The sequence below is a fragment of the Toxotes jaculatrix genome, chromosome 7, assembly GCF_017976425.1.
Source record: "Toxotes jaculatrix isolate fToxJac2 chromosome 7, fToxJac2.pri, whole genome shotgun sequence".
NCBI classification, from domain to species: Eukaryota; Metazoa; Chordata; class Actinopteri; family Toxotidae; genus Toxotes; species Toxotes jaculatrix.
The window spans coordinates 12,651,068-12,665,994 of record NC_054400.1 but is presented as its reverse complement, the minus strand read 5'-3'; the positions used below and the strand labels follow the sequence as shown (position 1 = coordinate 12,665,994).

At 39.2% G+C, this 14,927-nt stretch overlaps 1 protein-coding gene across 5 annotated transcripts in view; it reads right to left on the bottom strand.

Moving 5' to 3' along the window:
• Window positions 1–14,715, bottom strand: part of pdlim5a (PDZ and LIM domain 5a) — a 57,522-nt gene extending 42,807 nt beyond the window's left edge. For all 5 annotated transcript variants that reach the window (XM_041041760.1, XM_041041759.1, XM_041041764.1 and 2 more), the window contains exons 1-3: window positions 14,580–14,715; window positions 13,849–14,119; window positions 1,004–1,155 (exon numbers count right to left, since the gene is read on the bottom strand). In XM_041041760.1, the coding sequence (XP_040897694.1) occupies window positions 1,004–1,155; window positions 13,849–13,947 (251 nt within the window). In that variant the 5' untranslated portion in view covers window positions 13,948–14,119; window positions 14,580–14,715. The remainder of the gene's footprint in view (window positions 1–1,003; window positions 1,156–13,848; window positions 14,120–14,579) is intronic.
• Window positions 14,716–14,927: the final 212 nt, after the last annotated feature.

Genomic DNA, 14,927 nt, shown 5'->3' with positions numbered 1-14,927 from the left:
TGAATGTCTTAGACACGCACACACACTCTCACACACAGAGACCTACACTGTGACCTTGAGTTACTGTAAACCTTGTGGTAGTATGTGTTCTCTGCCACTCCACCAAAAGCAAACATCTTCAGTCTGTCATCATTTGGACGCAAATTAAAGGACATGCCCAGTTAGTCTCAAATGAGGGGAGGGGTGAAAGAAAGATGAAAAGTCATCAAGGGAGAGCAGAATGCAAAATCCAGATTCAGAGACAGACAGAGATGAAGAGATTCAATGAAAAGCAAACTGAGCATTTTATTATTTCAGTTTATTCAGATTTCATGTGTAGAAGAAAAATTGAATTAAGTTTTACCTTTCCCGTGCACCATATACTGTAAACCTGCTCTTTCTTTCAAGATCTTGAATCCAAAAGGACAAGTGTAGGAGCCCTAAATGTCTCACGGTGTTTAAATAAAAACACACACATGCCTACAAGTGCTGCCAAAGAACCAGACAATTTATACCACATGCGAACCAATATGAAGCCAGACAAACACACACACACACACACACTGTAAGACAACTGCTTGTGATAAATCAGCTCCATTGTACAAGAGGATTCCACCAAATAGTGAGGAGTGGGCCATAGGGAAGAGGGGGTGGTCTGCATGTGTGACGCTCTCGCTGTGATTTCAGTTATTCCTTTTTCCTTGGAGGAGTGGGAGATCAGGCAGAACTAATGGTGCTGCTGTGTGTTAGAGCTAAGATTAACTCCTATAACAACACTGAACATCTGCCTGGACGCGGGATGTCTGGGGTTAAAAGGGGATGCATGGACTTTAAATTTGACGTAGAGACTGGTTGTTTGGAAGGATTTTAAAGGGAGTGTATGGATCCTGTGCTGTCACTGGAGATAAATGGCTTCCCGCTTACGTTCACACGTTAAATCATTGCAAAGTGAAGAGGCTTGGTTTAGGTTTTATAACTAAAGACACACACACACGCACACACACTGTGCAAGGTCATGGCTTACTTCTGCAGGGTAAGGCTGAGGTTGTCAGCGCAGCTCTTGATCTTGTTCTGGGCCTCCAGGTGGTTCATGCCCTCTGTGGCGATGCCGTCAATGGACAAAACCATGTCTCCAACAGCAATACCAGCTTTAGCTGCCTTCCCACCATCCGTCAGCTGCAAAAAACCACAAACAACTTAAATTATCACCAGCAACATCACAGCCAGGATTATTAAGCAGGAGGGTGGGTCAAGGTGATGTGGGAAGAGCACATTCACTCTGTATTTATCAGAAGATTTATGGATCCTCTCTGTTACATAAGTATTTAGGCAAAGCTAATGAAAGGCCTGGTTCTTTACCACATGTCAACTGTACATTCACTGATGTGTTTTTAATAGCGGGGGCCTTCATCTTTGAGTTCCTTTTGTTTCTTCTTTATGACCTGCTGTTATACTGGGCTTAAAGCTTGTTAGAGAAAAGAGAAATGTTCAAAAGGTCTCTTAACCACAGTGTGTGAGAAACAAGATCACAGCCAAAAAGCAATCCTAGTGTTCAACACTGTTTATCATGTAGCTCTTTCTTATTGGCAGGTTGTTTAATGAAATTTAAGACAAAGAAAATTACTTTTCTTATATCAGTACACGTGCACTGAAAATGTTAGAAAAACCTAAATGGCTGAACATGACATTTTGAATGTATGTTGGGTTGAGTAAACATAGAGTATCACAACAAACACAGCAATAATGGAATGAAACTTCAATCTTTAATTGTGATTTTGCTGTATGTCATGAATGTAGCATTTGGAAGTGGACACACAGCAAAGTGATAGTGTAGACAATCTGTAGAGTTAAGAGCCAAATTTTAAAAACAGCAACAGAAGCAGTGTAACTAAGAGGTTGGTGTTTTTTCCACATCTGGACAAGATAAGCTTCCGAAATGAAGCTTATCTTCACACATACTTTAGTTTTACAATAAAGATCGAGTAAAGTGAATCTAGTCCCAGTAAAAAGCAATTACACCATTATTCTCTGTACAAAATGTTGTTAAAAAGGTGACAAATAGCTAATGGGACACTCCATGGTGTAGAGACACATACCAGTTTTATGGATTTGCGGAAATAGCCAGACATCCCTCAGCTTGCACACATCATAAAATATGCATACACTCCATTTGTCTCCTTCTCTGGTTTTCAGTGTCTTCCATGATTTTTGAGGGATGCTTTAAATATAAGCATCTAAACAAAGTTTAATTGCTGCACTTCCACTCTGGAGGAAGCTGGTTAATTTGAAACAGATTCAAGCCACACAAAAGAACTCATGTCGAACAGCAGGACTGGTATTTAATGCCAACCCTGCTGGTTAACATGGCTTCAACAGGCGCAAATGCAGAACTGTATCAATTCTGCTCTTGTCAGTAATGTTGGATATATAATTATAATTATGCAGGGGGAACGACTTTAACATTTTCCATGCCCACAACTGATGTTGTTGTCCATTTATTTATGAGCAATGCTCAACATATTTTGTAAACAAGTGTTGGATAACAGTTGCGGGGCAACTAAGCATTTAACAGGCACATAAATGGACTTGACTCCACACCAAAATAAAATCAAATTAGATTAAATGTGTAATTAAGTGTTCTCTATTTTTGTGCATTGTGCTGAAGCTAGCCCTTTTTCCATCTTGGTAAAGTTAAAGGTTTATCTAAGTAGATTTATACACCTGAGACAGACATGATTTGTACGTAATTGGGGCACAAATGGGGAAAAGAAGGAGAAACAATTATTTTTTGTTTGATTCCTGAAACAACAGATAGGGCAACACATTGTGTTTGCATGTGTCATATAAGCCAGAGCCCCGCTTATCAGCAGGCTGCGGGAGGACAGTGACAAATTTGGAAATGTGCGTTGGATGTCACATACTCAATCTCGTCTCTTTCCCATGACGCCAAAGCATTGTATGTGGGAACAATGTGAAAGTATTACTATAACAATTTCCATTTTCCATTTAAGACAGTTATTGAAATCACACTATTTTTTTTCTCCAGTGAGCACAAAGGCAAAGCGTAAGCAACAAAACAGACTAACAACATGGTTTGGTATGGTTGGTACATTGTTAGTCAAATGGCACCTAGAGAACAAAAGCACCTTGCAGCTGTAGTTCTGACCATTCTTGGTCACACACAAAGTCCAAGTGTGTCCAAAGGGGAGTGAGGTCATTTGTTTCTTTCAACACCATGAAAAAAGACCACACAGACCACTTCACTGACACACACGTGCTCACATGAAGTGGTTGAACTATGAAGTGGTTCTTACTTTTACCCACCATATATCACTTTAAGTGTAGTTATTGAAGTTGGTGGTTCTACAACAAAATGTGTTTCTGCTGGATGTGAAGCCACTTGGAGATCTTTGGAGTGTTACATCCCCTCTCTGTCAGTTTCCTTTGCCTCTATATTTGTCTTCCACCCACACAAGACAGACACAGGCAGGGCTAATAAAAGAGGCTCTGCACCCGGATTAGTGTTAAGGCTCTGTGGCCCCAACCTTTTATAGTCATATTAGCCCAACACACGCAACATCACTCACCACCATTCACAACCACAGAGGGCAGGAAGAAGAGTGTAATGAGGGATCGACTTGACATTGATTAAAATTGCGTGGACGGAAAAGGAAGAGAGAAAGAGAGGGAAAGGAGAAAAAAATGCTGCTGGGTTCTCTGGATCCGTGGGCTCTTTATTCTGTACATTTTGACCCATTTCCAGGGGTGTGTTCATGCTAACCACTCTGGCACTGTTACGGACCAAATTCTCACCACAAAATGTTCAATTATACGTTTTCCCCAATTAGTGCTCTGTTCCTGCCCCCTACCCACACAAATGCTGCCTCTCTCTCCACATACATAGAGAAACACTCACCCGAGCTCACGAAACACTGCTTTGTTTCTTTCTGCACCAAATACAGTTCAACTGAGTTTTGAACCAAAGGACATGTAACAGACAAAGAAGAAAAACATTTTTAATTTGTGTTGTAAGTGTTTAATCTCTATATCTTCAAGTCTAAAGGAATTGTTCGTGCTGGTAGGAGATCTGTTTCCAAAAGCAAACATTTGTTTTCAATCACTTTGATTAAAAAGTTTTCAGAACTCAAAGTAGTTTCAATTTTCATATCAAACAGAGTGCAACAAATCATTGAGAAAATCAGAAACAGAAATCTAAATGATCTGTCTATGCAAGAAGCCAAGTACTTAAAGTTTCCCAGGGTATTTGATTTATGGCTTTGCTGCTTTGGCCATGACAGAAAACAGCAGCTTAAACACTACATTCAAACATCCACTGGAGATGGTAATACACAAAAAACACAGACACATATACAGTACAAGTATACATGGTCAAGCTGTTTTTATCAAGCACAGTCTCTGACAGCAACTGAGCAGTGCTCCAAATGAGCACGGACATCAGTTCACACATGACCACAACTTGCTGTTCATTAATAATCCTCCGGCAATCTGCCCTTTGCTGAACCACCAACACAAACAAAAACACTGAAAACTAAAACAGATAAGAAAACTAAATGCACTATTTGGGAATCTCACTTCACCTCAGTCCTGTCAGTCTGCGACTTGTTTGATCTCATAGTGGCTAAAGTGGCCGTAAAAAACCTGCATTGAAATCTCTGTCAGAAAATGTTTGACATTTTCCTCAGGAGTTAGTAGAGACCAAAGCAGGGTTAAAAGGAGAAAGAACATTGTACATAATGAGGTGGCCAAACATTTCTACTACTTCTTCCTTTGCTCCAAAGAAGCAGGAGTCACAATTCCTACAGCCACTTAAGGGCTTTGCCACTTCAACATGAGCAAAGCTTGTGTTTGGACACTTTCTGAAACTGATGCTGTCTTGGGAGAACGGTGTCCCAAAACAAATTTCCAAATAAATGCTAATGTTGTCCTGTGTGTGCTAGATGCAAAAATGTCAGCATTTTTTAAAAACAAGTTAACCAACTTTATAAGTATAAGAATTCTTCTGCCCTTAGGTGACCAAAAGAATCAATGCCTTATGCAGCTTTAATGAAATGTCACAATTTATAAAAGCTGCTTTTACATGTTTTTTTTTCAACATCCTTGATATTCTGTATTTTCAGCATGCACTACCTTTGTGTAAAATTCCCTTGCCTTATTATATATTCATTCAAAAGTGAAAGGGTCAATACTTTTGTCATCACTTATTCAAAAGAATGAGAAACACACATGCAGTGTGTTAAAGCCTTCACAGATGAACTTGCCATTATGCTTCCAGCTATGTCAGTTTTCAACACATATGCCGTCTGATTTAAGTGCTTTGACAAAAAAAAAAAAGAAAAAGAAAAAAGAAAAAAAAATCTGGTTCCTACACAAAGCAGTAAAGGTTTGCTGGAGTGCTGTAGCATTATCTGGTTTGAACATAACACTGACCAGCTGAAGTGCCTTAAATAATTCCTGCTTTCAGCACAAGGAGTGACAGAGATGACAGGCAGATGGTTCATGTCACGCTATGACTAAAAAGCTGAGAGCAGGAGACACAATTACCTAGATTGTTACTTGTAACTCAAAATCCACAAAAGCTGCTTCAATATGCCAGCTTACAGAAATATTTATGTCACTTTAACCTAGTTTATCTTTCAGTGTGATCCTACATGTCGGTAAATGTTCCTGTATTGTCTATTTGAATCCCATATGAGAACAGTAAGTTGTAATTAGGAAAATCCGTAGAAATCTTGAGTAATATTTTTCCAGAAACATAATTTTTATTTTTATTTTTATTTTTTTATCAACAAGCTTATTATTTATTGGCCACGTCCTCAATTATAACCAGAACAGGGATATTAAAATGAAAAGTGTGCAGGAAAATAGCATAAAAAATGACAGTGCTCTGATCTCTTAGCAACACAGAAAACAGAAAAATAACAATATAAAAGTTATATGAAGAAACACAGACAGATTGAAGCATAGTCAGACAGAGTGGAAGAAATATAGGGGTGAGTGAGATTTAAAAGAGGTACAGAGACAGAAACCTGATGTTTGCAGAGAGAGAGAGAAATGGGAAGATTACGAAAGAGCAGGAGACAGAAGTTGGGACAGACACAAACTCAGCCCACTTGTGTGGAACCATCACTAACACATAGTAAACTGTGTTTGGCAACATTTCGTTTGATATTTATGGCCCTGAATGAAGTAAATCATGCAGTTATGTCAGCAGCATCATGGAAATACACGAAACAGGATCTAGTGTTCATCTGACAGAATTCACTGCTCTTTGTCAACTGTTATGAGAACTGCATTTCACATCCATCTTTTCAGTGAAAATGATAAGACAAAATAATCTAAAGTTCATTGCAATACTATAGTAATATAGTGCATAGAAGCACACAGGACACTGTACTGCTGGCTACTCATCAGCAAAAGTAACCGAAGATGAATTTCCAGTATGCGAATGCCAAACCTGATACAACAATATAAAATAAAGAATGGATAAAAGAATACAATAGAGACTCTGGAGATCACATTTTATCTGCCAGTTAGAATCAATATAATGTTACACAGCAAGTTTTTTATGGGCCTCAGCCCACTAGTGGTTCTGTCTAAATGACTGAACATTCCTGTAACAGTATATGCATACAGTGTGTTAGCACATGTGCATGTGTGCCCATGCATGTACACCCCTTTACTGGCACTAACACACACATACTTTAAATCTAATAAAAGCATCTGAAAATAACTGTTTCTTTCCCTAAAGCCGTGTGTGCACCGGTGTCTAATAATCACTGCCTGACTTGTATGTTAATGCTAGAGACCCTAATAAGAAAAGGCTATGTCGGACTGAGTTCCCATAGATAGCTCACTGAAGCTCCAGCTGCCAAACCCACAAAAACACATTGTACACATTAAACATAAAACCTTGCACATGAGATTGAGAATCTGGAGATCTGCCATGTGAACAAGCAACCTCCTCATTCAGGCATAATCCAACTCTGATACAAGCTGATAAGCATTATTGAGACTGAGATGCTATCCACAAAAAAGCAGAAACGACAGAAAAGACAACCCAATACATGCATGGACAAAAATGTTGAATGCATTTCCTTCATCGTACAACAGGAACATGTATAGCATCACCTGAATCTTTGTGCAGGTGCACATGAAAAAAAATGCAACAGGGCCCCACTCATAACAGCATTGCTCCATAGAGCTATCAAGGGTCAAAAACTCCACAGCGTACCTTCAAAACACAAAAAGTACTACTGCTACTACTTACAAAAAGTCATTTTGTAAGTAGTAGAAGTAGGTCATGCACATCAAGTGTACATATCAACAAAATAAACTGACATCATCACATTGTAACTGCTGGAAAACATTAAACACGCCACATTCATGAGTTTCAAGGTATTCAACGACTGAAGGAAGGATTTTTCCTTTACATGGACATATATTGAGGGGTTATACTTATAGAGGTAACAGAAATACACACAGGACCAGCATCAACAAATCTACAACATTATTTTGCGTTGTAAAAGCTGGCAGGACTTTTTTAAAGTTGAAGCGAACAAGCCAGCATTCACAGCCAGACTCAATGATATGATTGTCGTAGTGCTGAGAGACTTAGCACTGGCAGGGCTGGTGAACATACATTCAGGCATACGGCCATATGAACACAAGACTGGATTGTGTTAATCCATATGACCACACAGTAAGTTACTTGTACGTCATTAGTGGCACACACTTACAGAGGGTGTAATTAATCCAAAATGGTGGTTTTATGTTGCAGATTATATAGTGTTTAAATTGTCTGTAATATGTTCTAACTGGAATGCTATAGTATAGTCAGCATCTGAAAAGAGAAACCTGGACAAAAAATGTTAAAATGTGTTAAAGAAACAATTATTCTTATATACTCTGAAGAAACTAATGTGAGTTTTATTTCTCGATATGGGACACTCTGGAAATAAAGACCTGAATATTTAGTGGGACATGAGTATAAAGGGGCTTCTGGTCACAGTGGAAGATGAAAAATATTCTAAAACTGAATATAGAGAGAGAAAGCCACAGCACATGCAAGCTCCTTAAAGAAGCAATCCAGTCATGAGCCAAATCACTTCACTTTATGACTTATAAAAACAGAGTTGATGCTTGGTGAGATCAGCCTTTTCTCAAGTAGAAATATATCAGATTGACTTACTGCATAACTAATCATATTTTTTTATTTGATATACTATAAACTGACCGTCAGCTTTTTCATTCTTCTTTTAGACAGCTTCTATAAATAACAGCAGACTGAAATTCTCAGGCCCAAACTACCAAGCAACATTTGTAAATGTGAGTTAAAGCTGGTTGAGATTCACTTTAAATATTACAATCACTAGTTTTGTCTGATATTTTGCCATCGGACATACATACTAAAAAGTCAAAGAGGACAGATGCTACCCTAACACTAACTGTTTTCTTATGCTTCCACAGCCATTTAAGTTTTATTTATATCAGTCTTTATAGTCAGCCAACATTATTATGAATAAACATGACACCAGCCATGAGGCCAGTGTCCTGAAAGGAAAGCGGAGGAGACATGGCAGGATTAGCAGCTACTGTGGAAAATACATTATAGCAGCATCAAACAATAGGGTATTCATGTCTCTTCATTGTGAGTTCACTGCAGTACATGTTGTGACCTGGCTGTGCTTGTCTGCCAGCGTTATAAAACTTTTTCTGGCCTCAAATAATTCAGTTCATTCCAGTTACACAAAAATAGCATCCTTCAAAAATGTGTGCTTTCATTAAGAAATAAATTGTCCAAGCAGGTTGTGTGTCAAATATTTTTAAGGATTATTCTTTCCATGTCTTTAATATTTTATTTTTGTGTCCTTCAATTCACCACTATAGATAAGTGGCTTAATGAAATTCCTTGAAAGGTTTGTTCAACATGATTCTCTGAAGCAGCCTCTCAACTGCTGAGAGCTATTTCAAGCTCTTAACTGAAGTAAAGTAAATTATCACTCAACACCACTGTGACAAATGTGACCCTGTCTGAAGAACTGTCAATGCTTTTGACTGCTAAAAGTATTTAAGCTGTGATTTTCATTTCAGCACAGTTCCTGTATTGGCATGTGTGACACTGATAGGGCTTTTACAGTGGATTAGTCAGTCCATTACCGGTGAAGACAGAAATGCCTGGGTGAGGTCTCCAGTAGGACCAGATACCTGTCGACATGCAATATGGAGGGATGAGAATATTTCCAAAAAGTAATCCCTGCCTTTTCTCTCAATTTATCTTGAGTATAATGGTGTACACCAACCTCACACGTGCTTACAAATAACTCGTAGTAATAGAAAAATAGTGACAACACAACATCACAACAAGCCATAATAAATGAACGCCAAGTCTTGAAATGCAGTGTCATATCTCACAAATTGTAAGGAGTGTGAGACGAATTGTCGCATCGCTGTGAACTCAGAAAAGTCTAGTCTGTTACACTGTCCAAGTACAACAAGTCTGCCCCAACCAGCACACACACATAAGCACTGACAGATTGATTTGTGGGAGAGGAAATAAGTTGTTGATTCTGGCTCTGGGACTATTTTACTAAGATAGACAGATACTCAGAGGGAAGCAGGGGACTTGTTTGATTAAGATAGATTTAAGTATTATTAAGTTATATGGAGGAGCTGTCAACCAGTTCTAGCGGTCTGGCATGAAAGGCTTAGGCACAAAATTTGCTGCATCACAGGTTTGAGACCTGGTCAATGATACAATGTGAATGTAAGAGCAAGTACTGTAAGAGAAAAAAATAGAAGCAGGGACAAGGGGGATGCAGAAAGACAGAGAGAAAAGACAGAGACTATGTATAAAACAGTCTCTGAAATAGACCCATCACTGTGCTCAGTTGTTATCATCGGCTGGTGAAAAGCATCTCTGGGGAGGCAGTAGGCAGCCGTCGCTGACGCATTTCCAGGAACTGCATTCTTCCATGAAAAGGTTTTAATATAGATTAGCTGTCCACTCATTTTGCTATAGTCACTACACTAGCTTTATCACGTGTGATTATTAATTCTTCAAAACCTGTTTTTATGTTTACAGATATCCGTATATACAGCTCATTCTCAAAGATACCCTGTGGAGTTTCTGACCACTAGTAGTGCTATAGAGCAGTACATTTAGAAGTGGGTTGCTGTTTTATTTGTTTTTGTGCATGCACAATAGAACGTGATACATACGCCTTACAATGGTTTTACACAACAGATTGATGGGAGGCGACAATACACTGATTAGAAGAAGAGTCATCACTTAACCATCGATCCCAACAATGAGGGTTTCAAAAAACTAAAAAAAGGGTTTAGAGGAAGGAAATGCATTCAACACTTTTGTCAGGTCTTAAAGATACAATACATTGTGTTGAGTAACACTGAGCACAAACACACAAACACACACAATAAAAAAAACTCCACAGGGCACCTTTAAAGTTTTAGCTCAATTACTTCCCCGACATAATTTCTGTATCTGTAGTCTGTACTGTGTTTTTGAAATACAAAAGGAGCTGGAGCTGTTAAAACAGGGGTACAGATCTGAGACCATTTGGTTTCATAAGTGGGTGTGGTCATGGGAGCTGACCTGTGAAATGATGCATCTATTCTTAGAAGCTTAATGCATCCATTCCCCTGGGCTGCCCTCCCTTAAATTATTTTAGCAGCGGATCCTGTAAATGGGTTGCCTTCAGAAAGGTTTAAATATTAATTTGCTCTTTGTAAATTCAACTGGGAATAGTAGGCAGGTATTTTAGGCCTCTACTCATGAGGGGCCTTATTCTGGAAAACCTTTTGATCACTAAAAGGAATTTCACAATAAATGGTTTTAATGAGGATTAACAGTAACTGGACTGTCTCTTCTGGTTATTCTCTCCCAAATCTTTACAGAGGCAGTGCTACAACTAAAATGAACTAGTTTCCATCAGTGAAACAGTCCAGCTGTTACATACTGTATATATCCCTGTTTAACTTTGTATAGAAGTATTTGGAAAATCCTGCTGAACTAATGCAGGATAGGTTCAAGGTACTGCAGCCTAACAATAAATACACTTCAGGACAACTTAGCAACCCTTCTCTTTTACACTGGCTGCTTTTGTTAAAATCTTTTCCTTTCTTCTCCAAATGTCTCCTTTTATGGACTATGTCAAACTGTGATGCCGTGTTAAAACGTTTCATTGGCACTTTGAGGAGCAGCACCGTCAATCTTGGCCTCTTAAAAAGCTGTTTTTCTACAGAAAGAACGAAAAAGAAGTGGTGAGCACAATTTGCATAAACAGCAGTTACTGGGCAGACAGCTCAAGACATACATTTATGGTTACATCTACTCAACCTATGATGCAGTACTGGTACAATGTGATAATACCGTGGGTACATTTAGTGCCATAAACGAAACACACAAGTATATTCACATACGTATAGAGCCTAGCAACAGCAGCTGTTAGGGTAAGTGTGGTTTGGCAGTAGTGCTGTGTTTTCTAATAACCCCTACTCTGTGGTCTCTTCTTAGAACCAACTCTATGGTTAGACTGGCACAGAGCAATCTGTGTGTGTGTGATCCTGTTGTGTGTGCCAGTGTATATGGGCACATGTGTATGTGTCAGTAATCAGCGGTCAGAAACACTTTCATCACCATAAACCGGATTTAATGGGTCAGATAAGATTAGAGTTTGGTTTGATTCTTGTATCCAGACTGAAAACTATATTGTTGGTGAGAAGTGAGTCACGTGTTACATAGCATCTAACAGCCAAAGGCAAATGAAAGACAGAGGTACATAAATAAACAGGTACATAAATATAGAGAGAAAACAAACAGGGAGGTATGATAAGAATCGGAGGAGAGATACAGATCTAGATAGATGACCTGCTGACGGACCTCATATGTCTGTGTCATATAGACCGGCTGTCATCAATCCTTAAGCCACCCATCCTCTCTGTATACACTGTGTAGAGACCCTTCCATGCACTGCATATCAGTGTCACTGTATTTTCATTCACATACTCCTGCTCTCTTCCTCTCAGTCTCCACTGCTAATCTACATTTCTCCCTTCTTAGAGACCCAGAGCTTAAAGATAATAAATACATCCCCTTAGTTTAAGTCTTCCCAGACCGGATGTACTGCTGTTCTTTTTTACAACATTCTTGATTTTTTTTTTCCCCAAAAAAGAAAAATATTAAGCATCAAGACACTGCAACAGGATAGAGTGCTAGAGATACAACTAGCCTTTTTCCCCAGGAAAGACAGTCTAACAGAATTTTGGCATTCAGAACTCAAGGGTGAGGGAGGAGATAAATCAAGTGTTCAAAACTGTGGATCAATGGGGTATCGAATCAGGAAATTATGAGAAATGGAAATGTTTTAAAAGTTTGAGTCATATTATCCTCTCACTGTACACTTTATGGTCTTAAGCAGACCTAACAAGCAGTCACTAATATCAGCACCCAGAACTGCACCAGTACTTCACTTATACTCCTGCCAAAGTCTTGAAACCTCAAACCATATAAGTGTCATTGTGATACTGCAGTAAAGGTCAGAGTGGGCTACTGAGACAATTATGGTTTACTTATTGCCAACTTCTATAGGAGGAAGAAAACCTGCACTGACCTGAGCATAGGTTTCACCATTTATTTCAATTTGTCATCTTTTTTCAATACAACATTGAAAATTTCTAAAGAATGCATCATTTGCTCAATGCGTCATTTTGTTTTTCTTTTCCTTGCGTTCCTTTACTATTTCTGTCTTGTCTGTCATTTTCTTTTTCTCTCAGTTATTCAGATAGCGTCCTCCATGATTTTGTGTCCATGCACACAATCCCAGACATGAATACACACACAAACACACAACTGTGGTAAGAATTCACATGGCTTCAGTTAGTGGGAAAAGTATCACATCCAAAGTAATAACACAAACATGGCAACCCAAAGCAGCCCCAAGGGGGACTGGCACAGGACCTGGCAAGCCATTCATCATCAGTCTCATGTTGCCATAAGCCTGTGCGCTGCCAGTTTTAGTGATTTGTGTGCATGTGCGTGTGAACGCACTGCATGTGTGTATGCGGGTGCATTGACTGTATGCTTCACTGTATTTTGTGTGCGTGCCAGCGACGCTGCACAAATGGAACAGAAGCTTGACCAAATTTAGAAAAGGATTATCATGTTTCAGGATCACACTACGGTTAAAGGTGATGAGGGAAACCCACTGTATTTGTGTGATCTTTTATGTGTGAATGAACAGCAGACTGGGAGGGCAACTAGAGGTAATGTTAGGAGTACACACTGAAAGGCGTAGAAAGCAAGGGACCATCAAGTTACTTGTTCAAGCAGAGGGACTGCAGCCAAGATCTGTGTGCCAGAACTCTGATTGTTGCACTTTCTCTACAGACACTCAAAGCGAAGTGGAATGCATAGAAAGCGAGAAAAGGTTTCCTGTGTGGTCATTACATGACAGATGGCATATGATTCAGTTGACCTATCGCAAGCGTGGCAGTGGGGGTTGATTCAAACGGACAGCTGAAATGGTGGAATGATGGAGAGTAGGACGGGAGACAGAGGGTAAGGAAGGAAGCATAGAAATCAGTTTTCATCTTTTTAATCACTTATCAGCCATATGGCATTGCTGGAATACCATTCTACAGCTTCCCTGTAATGAATGAGTGTATGTGTTTGTGTGTGTGCGGAGATAAAATATAGGCATATGTTTTTATCGCTTTGCATAGAATAAAGAAAAGAGTGCTTTTCAGTCAAGACCTATTGACATGTCTTCCTGTCGGTCAGAGTGTCACCACGTATGTAAGTGTGTGTGTATGTGTGGGTTTTAATCTTACCCTGGAGATGGTGAGGGGCATGTTGAAGTCCTTCCCTCCTTGCAGCCTGAAGCCCCAGGGGGCAGGGCCTAAGAGAGTTATGCTGTAGTTGCTGCTCATGGTCTCCCTGATAATGTCAAATGCGTTCGGTGTTGATGTTGCTGGCGAGTGATGATGCTAATGGCAGGCAAACACACTGCAGGTCAGGTGATAAAAATGTCACCAGCTTTTGATGATGGGTAAAAATTTGGCCAGAAGTGCTGTGTCTCCCTGTAAGATGTTGTTCCAAGATCTGAGGGAAGATATAAAAGAAAACCATACATTAGATTTGTTAGTTATCTGATAGATGGCTGTTCAAAAGATGGACATCAGGGGTCAAGATGACAATAGAAAGGGAGGAGATGAGAAACATAAGTAAAAAGGAAATTCAAAAAAAAAAAAATCGTATTATATTAACTAACAGTATAGTCACAACAACTTTCAGTAAATAGACAAAACATTTACATATTCAATATGAATTTCCATGTCTGAAAATTAAAAAAAAAAAAAAAAAAAGATTATACAACTGGCTGCACATTCTTAAGGAGTGAAAACAAAGACATTCACATGCAGAGCAGTAAAATAATTACTAATTACAATTAAAAAAAGACTTACAGTAACCAAAGGACATTTACACAGCAAACAATAATATAATTGCAATAAATTTCCCATCATTAAGTGCTGTTATTATTGTGTGAATGTAAAGGCTGTACCTTTTTAAAGGAAATTCCAGGGAGCAAAATATTCCTTTACAGGAAGGTAGACAATGTTATCCCTAGTTTCCCCAGGACTATCCCCTTCCCAGCAAACACACTGTGTGTGTGTGAGAGAGGTAGAGAGGGATACAATGCTCTTATATACCAGCTAATGGCAGAGGGGAGGGGAAAGGTGGAGGAGGGGAGAGAAGAAGAGGGAGGCGAGAGGAAGAACGGGTAGAGGTTAGGATAGGAGGAGAGAGGGAGGGGAAAGAGGAGGGGTGTCGCTCATGGGTGGAGTGAGTGGAACACAGAAGAGGAGGAGAAATGAAGGAGATGATATGAAGGGTGAGATTAGGGGATGGG